This window comes from Pinus tabuliformis, chromosome 8 (genome assembly GCF_031772625.1).
Source record: "Pinus tabuliformis cultivar Carrire ecotype Pingquan chromosome 8, CPIR1, whole genome shotgun sequence".
NCBI lineage: Eukaryota > Viridiplantae > Streptophyta > Pinopsida > Pinales > Pinaceae > Pinus > Pinus tabuliformis.
In genome coordinates this window covers 283,270,241-283,288,021 of record NC_142294.1, presented here as the reverse complement: position 1 = coordinate 283,288,021, position 17,781 = coordinate 283,270,241, and the positions used below count along the sequence as shown (strand labels likewise).

The window sequence follows — 17,781 nt, the reverse complement described above, 5'->3', positions numbered from 1 at the left end:
AGAAAAAACAGACAAAACAAAACCAAAAAATAATTTTGAAAAATAAATTAGATACTTTATTGATTAGTAAAGTTATGAGAACGTGGCCTCCACTAAATTTTATCTAAAAGTGAATCATTTAAGCCAATTAAATTTACATGATCTAATGATTCCTTTCTACGACTAAGTGTTTATACTAGTATATAAATGCTTGGGTACGTATATAAATTTTCTTTTGAGAAAACATTCTCCCTTTTTAGTAAAAAATGGAAAAAATCTTTTAAGAAAACATTGTCAGTTTATTAAAAAAAATTGACGTACACACGATTTGGTGGTTCTTTGATTCTCTATACAGTCGCTACAACTTACACGATGACAATTGACATTTAAGGTAATGTTAAGAAGATATTAGAATATTCATTTATCGTCATTAGCGTTGTTTTCAATTACTCATAAAGTTGAAATCTTTCTGAGATTTTCCATATTACCTTGAAACGGGTCATTAAATTTACAGTCATCAATTTCTTTTGGGAGGCACTGGGTATTTGAAATTCCAGGGCGGCCTCTATCCAAAGATATTCCGTGTCGCTTGATATTTTAATATTCTCAATCTCAACGATATTTGATGAGTATTAGCTTTGTAACTTTGGAAAACATGAAATACTATTATTCATTTATCATTTAAAATATATGAATAAATTATTTTATTTAAATTTCATGTTTGACTTTTCTATATGTTTTGGTTTACTAATCGAATGCATTCATATTACAGTGATATCTGCATTATTATGTGCACCCGGTGTGCATGATGTGGTGGTTGTGGCGGTTGGCTTTCGCATCCCCCAACCACGTTCGAATCTTGTGCGATGCGCGCTGCTGCAGCGTTTCGCTCGTGATGACCCGTGATGACGCAATCTGCTGATGATGAATCTTGATGATGAATCGGCGATATTGTATGATGAATTTGCTCGCTTCTGCGATATAAGATGTATTATGATTCTTCAGCGGGGATTCTCTCCTCCACTGAAAAAAAATATCTACATTATTATGTAAATATTTTGATGGGTAATATTACAATTATAATTAATTAAATAATTGGTAAATATTATAAATATAAAAACATTTATTTTTTTATACATTTTATTATCCTGTTGCTTCCGAGTATTCAGCAGTTTGTATGGGATGATTTCTGTATTAAGCAGTTAAACATTTCAAATATTTTTGAAAAATTAAAGTTTTTTTTCCGAAGGTGGTAAAACCTATCAACTCAGGTGTCAAACCAACAGTGAGGACAGCCATCTCTGGCTGCTATCCGCGAATGCTGGGTTTGACTCATCACTGTTAAATAGGAAAACCACGCCACCTGGCATAACCCTGCTGGTGGTCCGTAATCGGGAGCAGGCTCTCACTCCTGCCAGATGCCTCTGGGTCTTGGGCCGTTAACCTGTTTCCTTACGTCCGAGGAAGACGAGCTCTTAGCCAAGCAGAAGCAGTTTTACGGCATGAAAAATTAAAGTTAAACTTTAACAAAATTTTATTTTTTATTTCTTTACTAATTATTTAATTTGCATTTATCTATGGGCTATTTAGATGTTATTGGAAAATACCTAAAGTTACACATCCTCGGAGTACAAGAGTGCCAATACCGTACTGTCCTGTCTGACCTATCCCATCCTATATTAAATGAATGCAAATGGATCCAAACAAACAAATAACCTAGTATCGGGTGTTATTTGGATTCCCTCTTACGGTAAAAATAAAATAAATTTTTAATCAACCTCCAAAGTGTTGAAAGCGTCTTTGACATCATTATTTTACAGGGCGAACATTAAACATGAGACAAATTGATCAATATTTATAACAAAGTTTGTCGTTTCTAACCCTTACAATTTTTTTTTTTTAAATTAATATTTTAAATATATATATTTTTATTTTATATTTAAAAAACATGATTTTTTTTTTAAATTGATACATTAAATAGGTTTCTAAACCTATAATAAATATATGTAACCATTTTACAAATATTAAAATAAAGTTATATAAAAATGAGTTATGTAAATTATTTTTATGGATATGTTTCTAAACCTATTAGAAATATATATAACCATTTTAAAAATATTAAAATAGAGTTATATAAAAAGGAGTTATGTAAATTATTTTTATGGACATGGTTATATTAAAGTGGAAATCTAAGCCATGTTAATATAGATGGCAATGTGATAGCTCGCCTTGCTAGGTGGCCTTGTCCAATGGCTTCACTATGTGCTTAGTTATCTTATCTATCACTTTCAAACATCTAATTATGTATTATTAATGTATATAACTTTTTCCATCTAGTTTAGCAAGAACTAGCTATTATGTAACACTTGTTTTATATTGTTAAGATTAAACATGATTATAAAAATTAACTAAATTATAATTTTTTTTTTCAAATTATTGTTATTATTATTAAAAAGAATTAATATATGAATTAAGTATATATTTCAGTACTAATGTATATATCAATTAAGCATATATACAATTTAAAAAATTTATAATAATATTCTTGAGCATGAATATTCATCCCCATTCTATCATTAAAAAAAAAAAATTCTTAATTTATAAATATATTAATTATTAAAAATTATTAAAATAAAAATAAAACCTAAAAATAGTTTGGAAAAATAAATTAAAGACTTTATTGAATAATATAAGCATTAACCATTTATTCATTAAATTTTATTTAAAACTGAATCAATTAAATTATATTATTTATTGATTTCTTTTCACTACTAATTTCATTTATCAATATATAAATGATTAGATATATCTTTTTAGATACATATAAAGATATAGTGGTTTTAAAAATTTACAAATTAATTTGGAAAATAATCTAAATTTCTTTAAGATTAGGATGAATCTATGTAGTGTTTTTTTTTTTTTTTAAATCTGAGTTACAAAAGTCAAACATCAAGATTTTAGTTGCCCTACAAAAGTCAAACATCAAGATTTTGGTTGCCCTACAAAATCTTGATAGTGCTAAATATCTTTCCACCATTAAAAAAAATATTCAACCATTCTTAGATTCTAATTTTTTTTATTTTTTTACTCCATTCTAACCGGAAAACTACCGTAACAACAAAACTACTGTAACGACAGTAGACAAAGCCTAAAAACATAGTTAATTTATCAAAAAAATACGTAACAACAAAACTACTGTAACGACAGTAGACAAAGCCTAAAAACATAGTTAATTTATCAAAAAAATACAGAGACACGATTTGGTGGCTTATTGATTCTTTATACCGTCACTGCAACTTACATTATGAGAGACGAAATTGACCAGATAATTGACGATTAAGGTAATGTTACGAAGTTAATAAAATATTCATCTATAGCCAATGTACAATTATCATCCTTATTGTTGATTTCAGTCACTCAGAAAGTTGAAATCTTTCCTAAAATTTCCATATTAACTTGAAAAGGGTCATTACAGTCATCAATTCCTTTTGACAATCGCGGAGTATTTGAAATTCCAGGCCCGCCTTTATGCAGAGATATTCCGTCTTCATTTTACTGTCGCTTGATATCTTAATTATATCAATCTCAACGATATTTGATGACTATTAATGAGCCTGCGCTTCCGGGACATATAATTTGGTGGGCTGAATGTGGTTTGCCCCATCAGAATGAAGACAATGTCTACAGGTAGGGCAAGAAGAGTGAGAACGAAGCCATGTGTCTACACAAGTCATCTAAAAATGACGTCGACACAATTTGGTGTAGCCACTACCGCCTAGCCCCAAACTCTAAGTCGATGATTGCGCCAGGCTCCTGAGAAGCTCTCGGCTGATGACTCTGCGCTTCCTGGACATATAATTTAGCGGGCTGAATGTTGTTTGCCCCATCTTTAAAGCCAGAATGAAGACAATGTCTACAGGTAGGGCAAGAAGAGTGAGAACGGAGCCATTTGTCTACACATTGCATGTGGAAGCCATGGTTGCAGCTCGGCAGCACTCTCACATCTTCTCCTCCCACGAATTCTGTCAAGCAGATAACACACTCTGCTGCAAGTTGTGGCATAATAGATTTTCCATAAACGAGACAAGGGAGCGCTTTTATGGATTTGTCGTCCATGCCTGTATTAGCCCGTCTGTTGGCCATATGATGATGCCATGACCTCCAAATGTTGTCCCATGGAAGGACTAAAGCCAGCCCCGCCAGAGATATGGCGGCGCAGAACAACGCAAGATAAACAACGATAGTGCTTTCTGTCGAACTTTCGTGTAAGGGGTCCATTGAAGAGAACTTATCGGAGGCGGCCTCTAAACCCATTCGGCCCTCACTCGTAGAAAAAAGCCCAAATCCTGAGGAGTTTGTTACTCAATGGAACATAAAAGACTTATCAGACAACAATTTCAAATGAGGACTCTCTTTCCGTCCAAATTGAAAACCAAAACTCAGAAATGCAATACAGTACAACAGAGTAGAACGATTTTAGGTAAAGGAATGCTGGCTTGGAAAAGGAAAGCGAGTTTGAGAATACCCAGAGGAGATTGCCCTCTTATTATGTTTCCCTCCAGAAACCTCACCCCAATTGTATGAGGTACACCGGCCGAGCTTATCCATGTCACTGTCGAAGAAAAAACAAAGAATTGTGGTGTAGTTCCGGACGATCACAATCTTTTACTATTTGGCATGGTTTTCAAATACCGTCCACGTGCAGAACTGTATGGCAGCCTTATCTTTTATCTGGTGATGGGTTTATCCGCATATACAATGGAAATTTAAAAGTGCGCAATCATCAGCTTGCTCAAATATTTTTAAAAGTTTAACTAAATTCGAGATAGTGAAATAAATTTTGGTAGGATGGTGATGGTTTGTTATTTAAAAAGGGTTTTGAATGAATAAACAAATCAAGTATACCTGCTTCCTGTTTAAATTGGTCGGAGAAACTTACAGGTGTAGTGTGGTGATCTAGATGGGCACCTATTATGGTGGAGATATCTGATTTCTTTCACGTCTATCCTCTATCTCCCATTAAGAAAAAAAACTCTACTCCGCAGCTGACGAAATGGGAAGTGGGTACATAGTTAAGTGAATGACAGACGCCCACAGATGACCTGCCTCGTCTTTAAATTGGTCGGAGAAACTTACAGCCACTACTCTCGTGATATAGATGGGCACCTATTCATGTGGAGATATCTGACTTCTTTCATATCTATCCTCATATAGCGGAAGGTTATCCTTTATTCCCATCCTAATACTTGTCTCCGTGTTTGAAAGTTGCTCCGCCCAAAAGTTAAATCAATAAATCGAATCAAAATGCACAGAAACTCCTCCAAATCCTTTATCGTGCGTTTTTTTCTCATAATTATGACGAGTATGGTTCATGACATAGGCCACACGACCGTAAAACATTGACAGAGCCCCTTGTCTTATATTTCTTCTAGGTACAATGCCCCTGTTGAATGCAGACGCGCATACTCGAGTAGTTTATTAATGGAAAAAATGTGGGAATCATCGGCCAAGCGTAGGCCCACCACCTACTTGTGTCAACTCAAATTATCCGTCCAACCGGAAGCTGATAAGGTGTGGATCTCTCTTTACCAAATATTCAAGCACAAAAATGGTATTCTTCCACATTTAAAAAAAAAACTGACATATATGTGTGTGGGGGGTACATTGATTCATTGAAGTTGCGAAGGACTAGGGTTTTCCTACGTTGTGGTTTACCGTTTTCTGTCCAATATCTAAGGTTTTTGAGGTGGATTCACTTCTTTTTCCTCTTTCTCGATTATGGTAATTGATTAAGTGGTTTCACAAGGGCATGGTGGAAGATTCGGTCAATTACTCAAAGGACTTACTCACTAATGTTAACTTGGTTAATTACTCAGGTGTAATTTCTCTTTGATGACCTTTTATTATCACCCATTATCCACAATGAATCAATTCATGAGCCGAGATTTGTTGGAGATCCATGGTCTTATTATAATCCCATAGTGAGACTATCAGGCTTTGTTCCTCTAAAGGTACAAGAGGAAAAAAACCATTACTTCACCATATCCTCTCATAATGAGCTTGATTATGACAGTATAGCCACCACTTATCTAGCCAATCTTGAAAAATAATGTATTAACTCCAGTCCTTTGGAACCACTACCTCCAAACTCCTTGGTAACCCCTTTCAATCTTTTGTTAAACTTCTCCCTACAAACCCCTCATTTGTCCCACGATTAGAATGTTTCATCAGACATATACTCACCCTAGAGATGTTTAGCAGCAACAGACCAATTATGAACTCCATCTCAAAAAATGCTGCCATAGATCCACCTATTAATGAGTCTCCCAGAAAGAATTGAAAATAAGCACAACATTGAGGATCATAGCCTAGCCCTTGGGGAAGGTATAAGTTTGAATGCCATCCAAATGATGGAGGAAACCACTATAACAACCCATTTCACTCACAAACATATGAATATGGAAGTACTAAAGAAATGGATAAACGATAATTTATTTGGCATTCTAGGATACTCTTCTCAATCCCTGATTCTAGCTAGAGGATGGATAGTGTGGATCGCAACATCAATATACCATGCTTGAAAACTTTTTCTATCACATTGGCATAAGGGGTTGAAAACAATCTATTTGAAAGTTTAGAAGTTACATTTCAATTGTTAGAGCTAGAATTCATTCCAGTTTGGATCTATCCTTCAAGCATTTCGCTTATTTTTTGGCATAGTGGATGTGTTTCAAGAAATTGGGAATTTTTTGGATTTCTACCATGTAGCTAAATTTTCTTACTTTAAGAGAAGTTATATGGGCTTGGTCCATATTTTAGCTAGCCTCAACACCTCAAAGTTGTTGGTAGATGCCCTCACTATCAAGAAAGGAAACTATGTGTTTAGGTAATCTATCAATTATGAGGGAATTCCAATTATGAGTGGAAGATGCCATACCTATGACCATTTGGGAATAGAATTCGTGAAGTTTGCTGAGCATGAAAAAAGGTTATGAAAGGATTCATAGAGGTTGGATGTTTCAATCTTTAGCATTCGAGGTTTCCTTTCTTGTTTAAAGAACCCTAATTCTTGGCCTTCTATCAAGATGTGGTTGGATGCAATGAAACTAGCCTCCCAAGCAAAGTCTAAAGCAACTCCAACATCTGACACCAACCCTCTAGATAAGAAAACTATTTCTTTTGCTCCAATTCTCCCTTCTATATGCTCTAACCATAGTTACCCTTCTCACCACCATTTCTATTGGGACACACACTCATCTAAGAGGGTCTAGAGGATTTATGTCACAACAAAACCTTCCAAAGGTAGACTTAGATGATTTTTTGACCAAATTCTCCGGACTCTTTAGTCCTCAACACTCCCTAGTGATTCTTATTCCACCTTTTGTCTATGGATTTGACCCTTCCCTCGCACTAGATGTGGACCCATCACCAAATCCATCATGTTATTTTTAAGACATCTCCACGTTGAGTTATTTTAATGTGACAATAAAAATCATTCATAACTCAATCCAAGACGTAAACTCATGAGATGTAAAAGTGAATTTGTGCAGGTAACATAAAATCTATCTACTTCTTAAAACAACTAAAATAATCATCTTCTAATTTGATTCAAAAGAATAACTCAAGCTCATATCTAGTCTAAAGATATCAGAAAAACTATGAAAACTGAAATAAAATGTGCATGGTTCTCAGATCCTTCTAACTAGTCTTTTATCTTAGATCCCTTGTTGACTCTAGAATACAATATTTTGTTGCTTTAGGGAAACATTCATGTACTTATTTGTAGGTTGGAAAAATAAGAGATTCTAGAGTCTAGTTTTTAGATTCCTAAAGCCAAATACCGAAATCAAAAGTTGAGCATTGAATCACAAGTCTAGATGCTCGAATGAAATTCAGATGAAGACTATCTTAAGAGATTTACTAGTTTTGCTCGAGTAGTAGTCCTAATAAAAACCTTTTGGATCAAACTCAAAATAGAGAACATAGACAAATATATCTCACACTCCACAAATACACCAATTCTTGTATATGTATTAAACTGGAATCAACATGTGTTACAAGGAATCTATGCAAAAATTATTTAAATTTCGACTATCATAACAGGAGTTACAATATTTGTGCATATCATTAGTCAATCCCAAATGTAACCATAAGAAAGATCCAAATATATATATATATATATATATATATATATATATATATATATATATATATATATATATATATATATATATATATATATATATATATATATGGAAATAAAGTCAATGTATTTTATGGGACTTAAAACTAGACATGTATATTGATTAGTCAGACTTTGAAATTACAAGTTAATGGTATCAAAATAGTCCTTAGAATGCAGATTTCCTTCTGCTAAACTAAGCATCAAAGACAAATATCATTTATAAACTCAATAAAAATTGTATTAAACTGTTGTAACTGCTACAACCACCCTCCAAATTTTTTCTCATGCTTTGATTTTGGAGCCTCCCTTCTGTCTACAGGAGTCTATCATTCACTATCATCAAGTATTCATGCTATGTTAAAGACTTATCATTCCATGCAGTGCTTGTGATGTCTTGTTTTGATATCGATTTGACACTTTTCTAACACAAGCCATCTCCTGCCTTGACCTTGCAGCATTATCGGTCTTCCTTCTTGGAACTGTGCAATCCACAATTTTTGGAAATTGCGCTAAGCCTTGAGGATCTTAACTGCGCAATCATGGAAGGCAGGCCATCTGTGAGCTTAGAAATTGTGCAAAAGTTGTCTTTCCCTTAAGAAATTGTGCAATTCATTGAGGAAGGAATTGCACAATCCCTTAAGCGTGGGAATTGTGAAATCCACTTTGCCAATGTGAAAAAGAAATTTCTCGAAAAAGAAGAGTTGGTATCCCTAGAAAATAGGACTTACCAATTAATGTTCGGTGAAGTCTACTAAGCTGTTAATTATGACTTTCATACAAGTGGCACTTTTTCCATGATTTTAGCATGTGCATCAGAAACCTTAAGACACCTAGATCTATTTAATAGACGCCCCTAGAGCTCATTTGCACACTTGATCATGGATCTCTAGCTTTCCTAAGGAGAACAAGAAACTTTCGATTAAGTTTCCGGTACTTTTTGAGGCAAGTTTTGCATGTGTCACTTTTTGTCAATTTTTATGTCACTTTTGTCGTTTTAGCTTCTATGATGTTATTTTGCCTGTTTCCTTTCATAGTAGATGGAATTTTAACATATATTAGCTTGTACAAGTGTTGGTTCAGTCTGTTGTTCACATTTTCCAAGTGTCACATCGAGTTCTTGTTTTTTTCCCACCAACAACTGTAGTTGTTGGGTTGCTTTGTGCATGTTCATTTTTACTTTTACATGCTTATTTCTAGAACTTAATTTCACTAATCCAGCCTTACCTTATCCAGATATAATTTCCTTCCTTCCCCAACGCTCAGATCTATCATTGTTTTCTCTCTTTCCCGGGAGGATATGTGCAATTTTGGCCGCTAGTTTACTTCCCCAATTACATATTCCACATCTTCAAGATGAAATCCTCAAGCTTGGCCTCTGAGACTATGCAATGCGTAGTCATTGGATTTTCCAATTGCACATTATGTAGTCACAAGCCTCAACCCTCAATCCTGGCCACTAGGACTATGCAATGCATAGTTCATTTCCTCATTCTGTCTAGCTGGGACTGTGCGTTGCGCAATCTCAAGCCTCTAGCTTCCTCCTTAACTGTTGAGGTTGCGCACTACGCAGTTCAAGAGGCCAGTCTCCCACATTCATCTTAGGAAGTGCATAATGTTTCCTCGTAGTGTGTAAGTTGTTGCCTTGATATAGCTAATTTGTGTGTGTAATGAGTGCATTCTATCATACCGGCACTAAATTTTTTTGAGGTTATCTCTCTCCATAACTTGTTCCCATTGTGACACCCAAGATATCCACCTCAAAATACACCACATAATGAAACACTAGTGAGATAGTTGAGAGTGTTCCTACCACTATGCCAATGCTTTTAGATACTCAACTATTCATTGAGAAAGACTCAGACATTACATGGAACATAGTGAAAGATGTTTTCATAGCAAGCAGTTTCAAAGAATATCTTGAAAACAAGAATGTTTCCATCAATGGCCAAAAGTCAAGATTGCACAAGGTTGCATGTAGATATCTAGCCTTTTGATGCATAGACATTGTCAACAAGATTTTGCCACATATGGATATAAAGACCATGACTCTCAATAGTGTCAGTGGATGAAGGCTTGCCTCTTTTATGGCACATGATTTTCAATGTATGTATCATTTTCCACCGCAATAATATTACATGGATTGCCAATTCTATGTAGTTGCCAGTTACCATAAAGGGTTATGAAAGATCACAAAAGTTCATAAATAGGTAGAAAATTGCTACAAAAAAATGGTATTTCTACTACACATCATCTCTCTCCAGCTACATATGTTGCACGACCTCATGCAATCAATGAGATTAGTTTGATTCTAATCTCCCATCTGAATGCTTATAGTGGAGATTGTTAGCACTAGAATCAATGTGCCCTTGACCTATGGATGGGTAATACCCTATTTTGGCTTCAAGTTCATACCAACAATGTTGTTGGTTCCAAATTATGATAAAAATGTTACTTTGGTTAGGGAAGCCATATAAAAGGGTATTGAATTGTCAAACCAATCCACTTTGGTCTACATCTACACATGCATTGGACATATATGTCCAACCTATACAAGGATATCACAAGGTTGATAGGATTAATGGTGCATTTTCTCCTCATTTCCTCATCTTAATTATCCCATCAGTGTTGGCCTCTTAGCAGGGAATCCTCTTTCTTGGTATCAATTCTCCTAACATAGTGGAAATTTTCTTCTTTTTGGTTTGCATACATGATTTCAACATGTGGTGGTGAGTTCATCAATATATAGTGAAACTGGAGGACAAATCGAGGATTATGAAATTTCCCCCTTACTCATAGGATACAATCTAGTTGTTTTTTCTTAACAGTGAATTAGGAATATCTCCACTCACCATGACTACTTAAGGAGGGGGTAAAATCACTCAATTATATATGTCCAACAAAATGATTATGGTTCTACTCTCTATCATGGTGAAAAATGAACTTATGATGGTATAATTCGCATAATAAGTCCTTGTATTTTGGATTTATTTTAAAATATCCTTCTATTAAGGATTGTATGGATTATATACTATGGGGCTTGTCTATGGCCACTGTCCTAAGGTGAAAGAGAAAATGTTTATCATATATTAAAATAAATTATATTGGTCATAGTGTTGAGTCATGAAAATGACCAACTTTTCACATCCTTTTTATTGTCTTTCCACAACCTTTCCCTTGAATTTTATCATTTTGCACTCTATCATAACCTCATTACTCCATTTTTCTTCTTACATGTGGGATTAGGTTTAATATTTTCCAATATATATTTTAGTATTTTAAGTGAGTATAAGGAAGAACATCAAAAGGAAAGTATATATATGTGTTAGGAATTGTTCAAAAGATATCCAATTTGAAAGGAGACTATATAAATATGAAAGGGGATTAATTGTAATTTTGTAAAATGTTAGAAATTTCAATTGAAGTTATAGAGGTGTGGTAAATAGAAAGCACTCTAGAAGAGTCTATATGAAGTTAGAAAATACGACATAAATGTAGGATTACAATGGCTATAGAATTGAATATTGAAGCCAAGACTAAGGAGAAATCTATCAAGGAAGATTGTGATGGTTAATAACATGGTAATTGCATTAGTAGTATAGAATGGTACAACTCACAATACCATGAGTAAGATATGCAAGAAGAAACAAAGGAAAATTTAAATGAGGAGAGGCAAGAAATGTCATATATACATGTATAATGTATAATAATAAAAAACATCATTGGATGTAGATGGAGATGGATTACATACTTGTTGGGATTTTACTCCATAAGAGATGAAGGAAATATGGTTTAAGAGATTGAAAGGGGGTTAAAGAGAAATAATAATATTTTATTCCTAAGCTTATGGAACAGTTTTTATAAGTATGATATGCCTAATTCTTACCTTATGCTATCATAATTCATATAAACCTTGGGATAGATTCCAAGGGAGATGCATGGGGTTCTTAGGAACCCATGTGGTGCATTATTGGAATTAAAATATATTCCTAAATTTTAGAGACAAATATAGGATACTATTGTGATTGTTTCTTAAGGTGATGTTACCTTTGAGGGTCTAAGTGATCATTCTATGAATGTCATGGGAATAATAAGAAACAAATGCCATATAATATGGATAATATGGAAATGCTAAAATATGGGCATTTCTACAATGAAACCATGAGGAAACTAATGGGGCTTTTAATTACCTTCCTAATTTATTAAAAAAGATAACTAGAATACTTGTGCATTTAATTATTAACTATGGATTTGTTTCTTACTTACAAACTATCATGCATTGCATATGCAAGGACAACTTTTCAAACATTTTTTTAGTTATAGTGTTGTATTTATGGGAGGAATAGTGATGATAACCAGAAGGGAGTGTCTATATGTTCTAGCAAGGTCAATTCAAAATAAGGCTATCTAAATTAAATAAAAAGACTTGTGAAAATGAACTCATTTTTCAAAAGAAAGGATTCATTCTAATAAAATTTCCAACTATTCAATTGAGCAATGGAATTGAATGTGTAATATATAACAAGTAAACTAAATTGTTCATGGATTCAAAAACTTAGGTCTAGCTGTAGAAAAGGGAAATATCACTTGCTGAAAAGAAATCAATTAATTAATTAGAAGAAAGGAAATTCTAGCTATTCGTAGAAAATTATTGAATGGAAACAACACTCAATCAAAGGGAGTATATTGTATGACCTTGCATTCAATAATTGATATACTCCTAGATTGTAATTTAATACAATCAAAACTTGACATAGAACATGACACAATAATATGATTTTGTATTCAATACTTCCAACCCCACAGTTAACCCAATTTAATTTATTAGATTTACAAATTTGTTGTAAATATTCACACATGGATGGAAATATAGTTGTTTGTTGAACTTATAAAATTCCTACAAACAAGAGGGCATATATGAATTATCATGTACTTCTAATTCTGAAAACTAATTGTGCACAATATTAGGAAAAATAGAGAAATGAATCTTAAATAAAAAATGCTATATCTAATTAAAAATACGATACTATCTTTCGAAGGAGGACCCCCCACTAGTACAAAATGGCTAATTAGTTACGAAAAAATGACTAAAATTTGTATGTAAATGACCATTTTTCAGTCGGTGACCAATGGTAGCTAATTTACAGTATCTTATAACGCGACCAACTTTTAGTCGTTTTTAGCTTAGTCATTAATTGGTTGTCTCAATTTTACCATCTAGTAATATATTTAGTCATAAATTTGGTCATTAATTTAGTAATTGATTTAGTCATTAATTGGTACAATTAATGACCAAATATATAAAAAAATATATTACTATATGATCACCCGAGAAAATCAATTATTGACAAAAGAAATATGACTAAAATGTTGGTTGTGTTATAAGATACTGTAAATTAGGTACTAATAGTTAGATATATGCAAAATTTTGTTATCACTTGAAACTAATTAATGAAAAAAGAAATATGAATAAATTTTGATCGTGTTATAAGACACTGCAAATTAGTTACTCATAGTCATATGTATGCAAATTGTAGTTGTCATTTGTAATCACAAATTCATCAATTGCAGTAGCTATTTATCTTTTCATGGTAGTTTCATATTCATTATATAAACAACTAATTTAGTAGTTTATATTCATTTCATTTACGTTCATTAATAATCATTATAAATGACTAATTTAGTCATATATTCATTTTACTTGTGTTCATCATTAATCAATATAAACTATTAATGTAGTAGTTTTAGATTAATTTTATGTGTTCATTATTAATAAACATAAATTAATTAGTATGATTTTGCGATTAAATTAAAAAAAAAAAATCATACAATGTGCATGCTCATATAATATGAAAACTCAAAGTTACATATGTTAATTACAATACTAAACAATATCAAGTGCAACTATAAATAATTTCAACCACAAAAATTATATTATATGAAATGTCAAGTATTAAAATATGAGTATCCAACTTAATATTGGTTAGACTATAATTTACACATGAAATATTGTTTCATCACTTCAAAACTTTATCATTGTGTTTCCAAGGCATTGCATGTGAATTCACCAACTCTAAGAACTTGACCATCAGTCTCTATGTGTGTGTCTTATGCGAAATATTGGCTCTAAAGGTATCACTAGACTTATTCTCTTCTCTCTCTTTTTTCATTTACCGCTCGAGTGTTATTGTTCTCCTCTTTCTTCAATTCTTGCTTCTTACCATCAATACTAAGTTCCTTTTCTGAAAACAAAAGAAGATACAATGCAAAGTATAAGACATGAAAGATGATGAACACTATAATATAAAGTAAAGTATACTATAAAGGATTTATACAACATATACCTCAACATCAGCAATGTCAAAGCCATTTTTCCCCATAAAAGAAAGAAACTCGAACAATTTTTCTTCAGTTGGGCGATAATGGACACTATGTGGCCAGGTGACCTGTATAAACAAAGCAGATAAAACATCACCATAGAAAAGAAAACCTAAGTAACTTAGTATTCAACCTTAAGGGAAAGCTTAGGCACAATCATGTCAACTAAGTTGCATGCTAAAAAGCTTAGGTTATAGATAACTCATGAAAAAAATAATCTGAGGTGTGATGTCTAATCCTTGTCGTTTTATTTGCAACAACATTTCATTATCTAACACATGAACTTGGTCAAGTATATAAAAAACTTGTGCTCAAATAACAACATGAAATTAAACATTTCTAATAATCATGAAAATATTTAGCACAAAAAAACTCAAAGGATTTTATTCAATGAATTGTAATAGTAATTTCATCTTCAAGCTTTGGTTGTTGTTTAAATGGACATGATACCAAGTATTTTCAATTTCATAGTTAAAATACAAAACAAAATCAAAAGAAACATTAAAAATACAATCAAATAATAAAGAGGCAATATCATGCAATGGACATTGCAATTATAAAAAAATTATTTACCTGTCCACCTGTGTTTTGCCTGGCATTCCTAAAACATTTTCTTGCCCAAAATAATCATGAGGTGAAAGAATCACAACATTAAAAATGATGGGGTTGAGATTTTGGGGGTTAATCAAAATCCCAATTCCCAAATAAATCTTGAACCTGGGCCTGTGGTTTATGGCCCACAAGTCCCGACGGAAGCGTTCTAAATAACTTTAAACCTTTTAGTTTATTAACGTGGGTCTTCATTAAATCGAGCATCCCTTAATCATCGTCGCTAGCATGCAATATAAGTCTAGAATGGTAATAGCAATATATGGATTTTAAAATAATATGGGTGCCGCTATAAACATCGGTGGCCCACATACCCCAACTCCGATCTGATTGTTCTGGTCGTTCACACATTTCTCTATTCGGCGATCACACTCCATATAACTCCGATTCACAACAAAACTTCATCGCTCAACCATAATACAATACACAGCCATATGTGGATTTAAAATATATGCCACCGCCTTTGACTAACTGTTCCGCTGGTCACTTCTTAATGCTGTTCAACGACTGCTGACTCGATGGGTCAATCACAAAGTTTATAATGAACACAGCTTCCGTCTTTATAATTAAACGCAGCTCCAGTTTATTCCTTGATCAGCGTAAGGTCCATTTCAACAACGCCTTTATCAGTTTGACATCGAATTTTTACAATTCGATACCCATTTCTTCCCTGTGCTGCACGCTGTCTTCAACAAGCAGTCACATATAACAGAGATCGAAAACCCTTTCAAGCAATGGTTAACACGCCAATCCTCACTTGCTCTTCATGCATAGCGTTTAAACAATAATCGATCAACATATATAATAGTTACACAATATATAGATCGCCATTGACCCTGGAATGATCGATGTCGATTGACAAGCTCACGACACGAAATTAACCCAATTATAAAACATACATAAACATACGCAACATACGCTAAACCTAGGTTTCATATATTACACAAAACGGTTACAGGCTAAGGCGTTTCAGCCTTAGAAACAAGCTCAAAATCGATTACATCTTGCTCACTCACAATTGCCTACTTATTATTCTATATATGTCTCACGCTCTCAAATCTCTGTCTTATATACATAAAAATGTTAGATCGGAAGGATCGATAAGATCCGATCCTTATTTTCCTCCAACGAAAGCTCCATAATGCATGCACACAGATAATATAGTAAGTCGTATCCATCTTATCCGCTTTAAATCTGCTTTAAACTTATCCGCTTTAAATTTTCTTTAAACTTATTCGCTTTAAATCTGTTTTAAAGTAGATTTTCCTATTTTCTGCCTCCATTCAGCTATGCTGTCCATGTCCTCCTCTTCGCTCCACTTGGATTCCTCCCTTTCTTTAAGGGTGCTGGATGCTCCTGCATCAGACTCCCGAGGCACAAAAATTTATGACCTCCTGGTCATATGCTTCTTCCTGTCCTTAGCAATTCTACCCACTGGTTCAATCCTTCAGTGGAATTGCCTTCATGGTCTTCAGTGAGCTGCAACCAAACCTCTGCAGTAACAGTCTTCCTCTGCTACATGATACCTCACCAAGCTTCCTCCTGAGCTTAGTCTTTTGGCATCCTTCAGGTTCTCTCTTCTGGAACCATATGAGCACTCCATGCTCTAGGTTTGCTGCGATCTTCTCACCTTCGGCTGTCGTTCTCTGTGCGACAGTAAGACCACAAACTCTCCAGCTTAACCAACTGTACCTCCTTCCGCAGAATCTTCTTCGGCTCTGATACCAAAATGATGAGGTTGAGATTTTGGGGGTTAATCAAAATCCCAATTCCCAAATAAATCTCGAACCTGGGCCTGTGGTTTATGGCCCACAAGTCCCGACGGAAGCGTTCTAAATAACTTTAAACCTTTTAGTTTATTAACGTGGGTCTTCATTAAATCGAGCATCCCTTAATCATCGTCGCTAGCATGCAATATAAGTCTAGAATTGTAATAGCAATATATGGATTTTAAAATAATATGGGCGCCGCTATAGACATCGGCGGCCCACATACCCCAACTCCGACCTGATTGTTCTGGTCATTCACACATTTCTCTAATCGGCGATCACACTCCATATAACTCCGATTCACAACAAAACTTCATCGCTCAACCATAATACAATACACAGCCATATGTGGATTTAAAATATATGCCACCGCCTTTGACTAACTGTTCCGTTGGTCACTTCTTAACGCTATTCAACAACTGCTGACTCGATGGGTCAATCAAAAATTTTATAATGAACACAGCTTCCGTCTTTATAATTAAACGCAGCTCCAGTTTATTCCTTGATCGGCGTAAGGTCCATTTGAACAACACCTTTATCAGTTTGACATCGAATTTTTACAATTCGATACCCATTTCTTCCCTGTGCTGCACGCTGTCTTCAACAAATAGTCACATATAACAGAGATCGAAAACCCTTTCAAGCAATGGTTAACACGCCAATCCTCACTTGCTCTTCATACATAGCGTTTAAACAATAATTGATCAACATATATAATAGTTACACAATATATAGATCACCATTGACCCTGGAATGATCGATGTCGATTGACAAGCTCACGACACGAAATTAACCCAATTATAAAATATACATAAACGTACGCAACATACACTAAACTCAGGTTTCATATATTACACAAAACGG

The 17,781-nt window shown here is 33.8% G+C and overlaps 1 protein-coding gene across 1 annotated transcript; it reads right to left on the bottom strand.

The window, feature by feature from the left end:
- Positions 1-3,399: 3,399 nt before the first annotated feature.
- LOC149235224 (RING-H2 finger protein ATL78-like) lies at positions 3,400-4,534 on the bottom strand. Its single transcript, XM_089461312.1, has one exon. The coding sequence runs from the start codon at positions 4,291-4,293 to the stop codon at positions 3,748-3,750; it is 546 nt and encodes a 181-aa protein (XP_089317438.1). The 5' UTR covers positions 4,294-4,534; the 3' UTR covers positions 3,400-3,747.
- Between the last annotated feature and the right edge of the window lie 13,247 nt (positions 4,535-17,781).

Coding starts and splice junctions, on each gene's coding strand:
- LOC149235224 (XM_089461312.1), bottom strand. CDS start 4,293: ATGGGTTTAGAGGCCGCCTCCGATAAGTTCTCTTCAATGGACCCCTTA.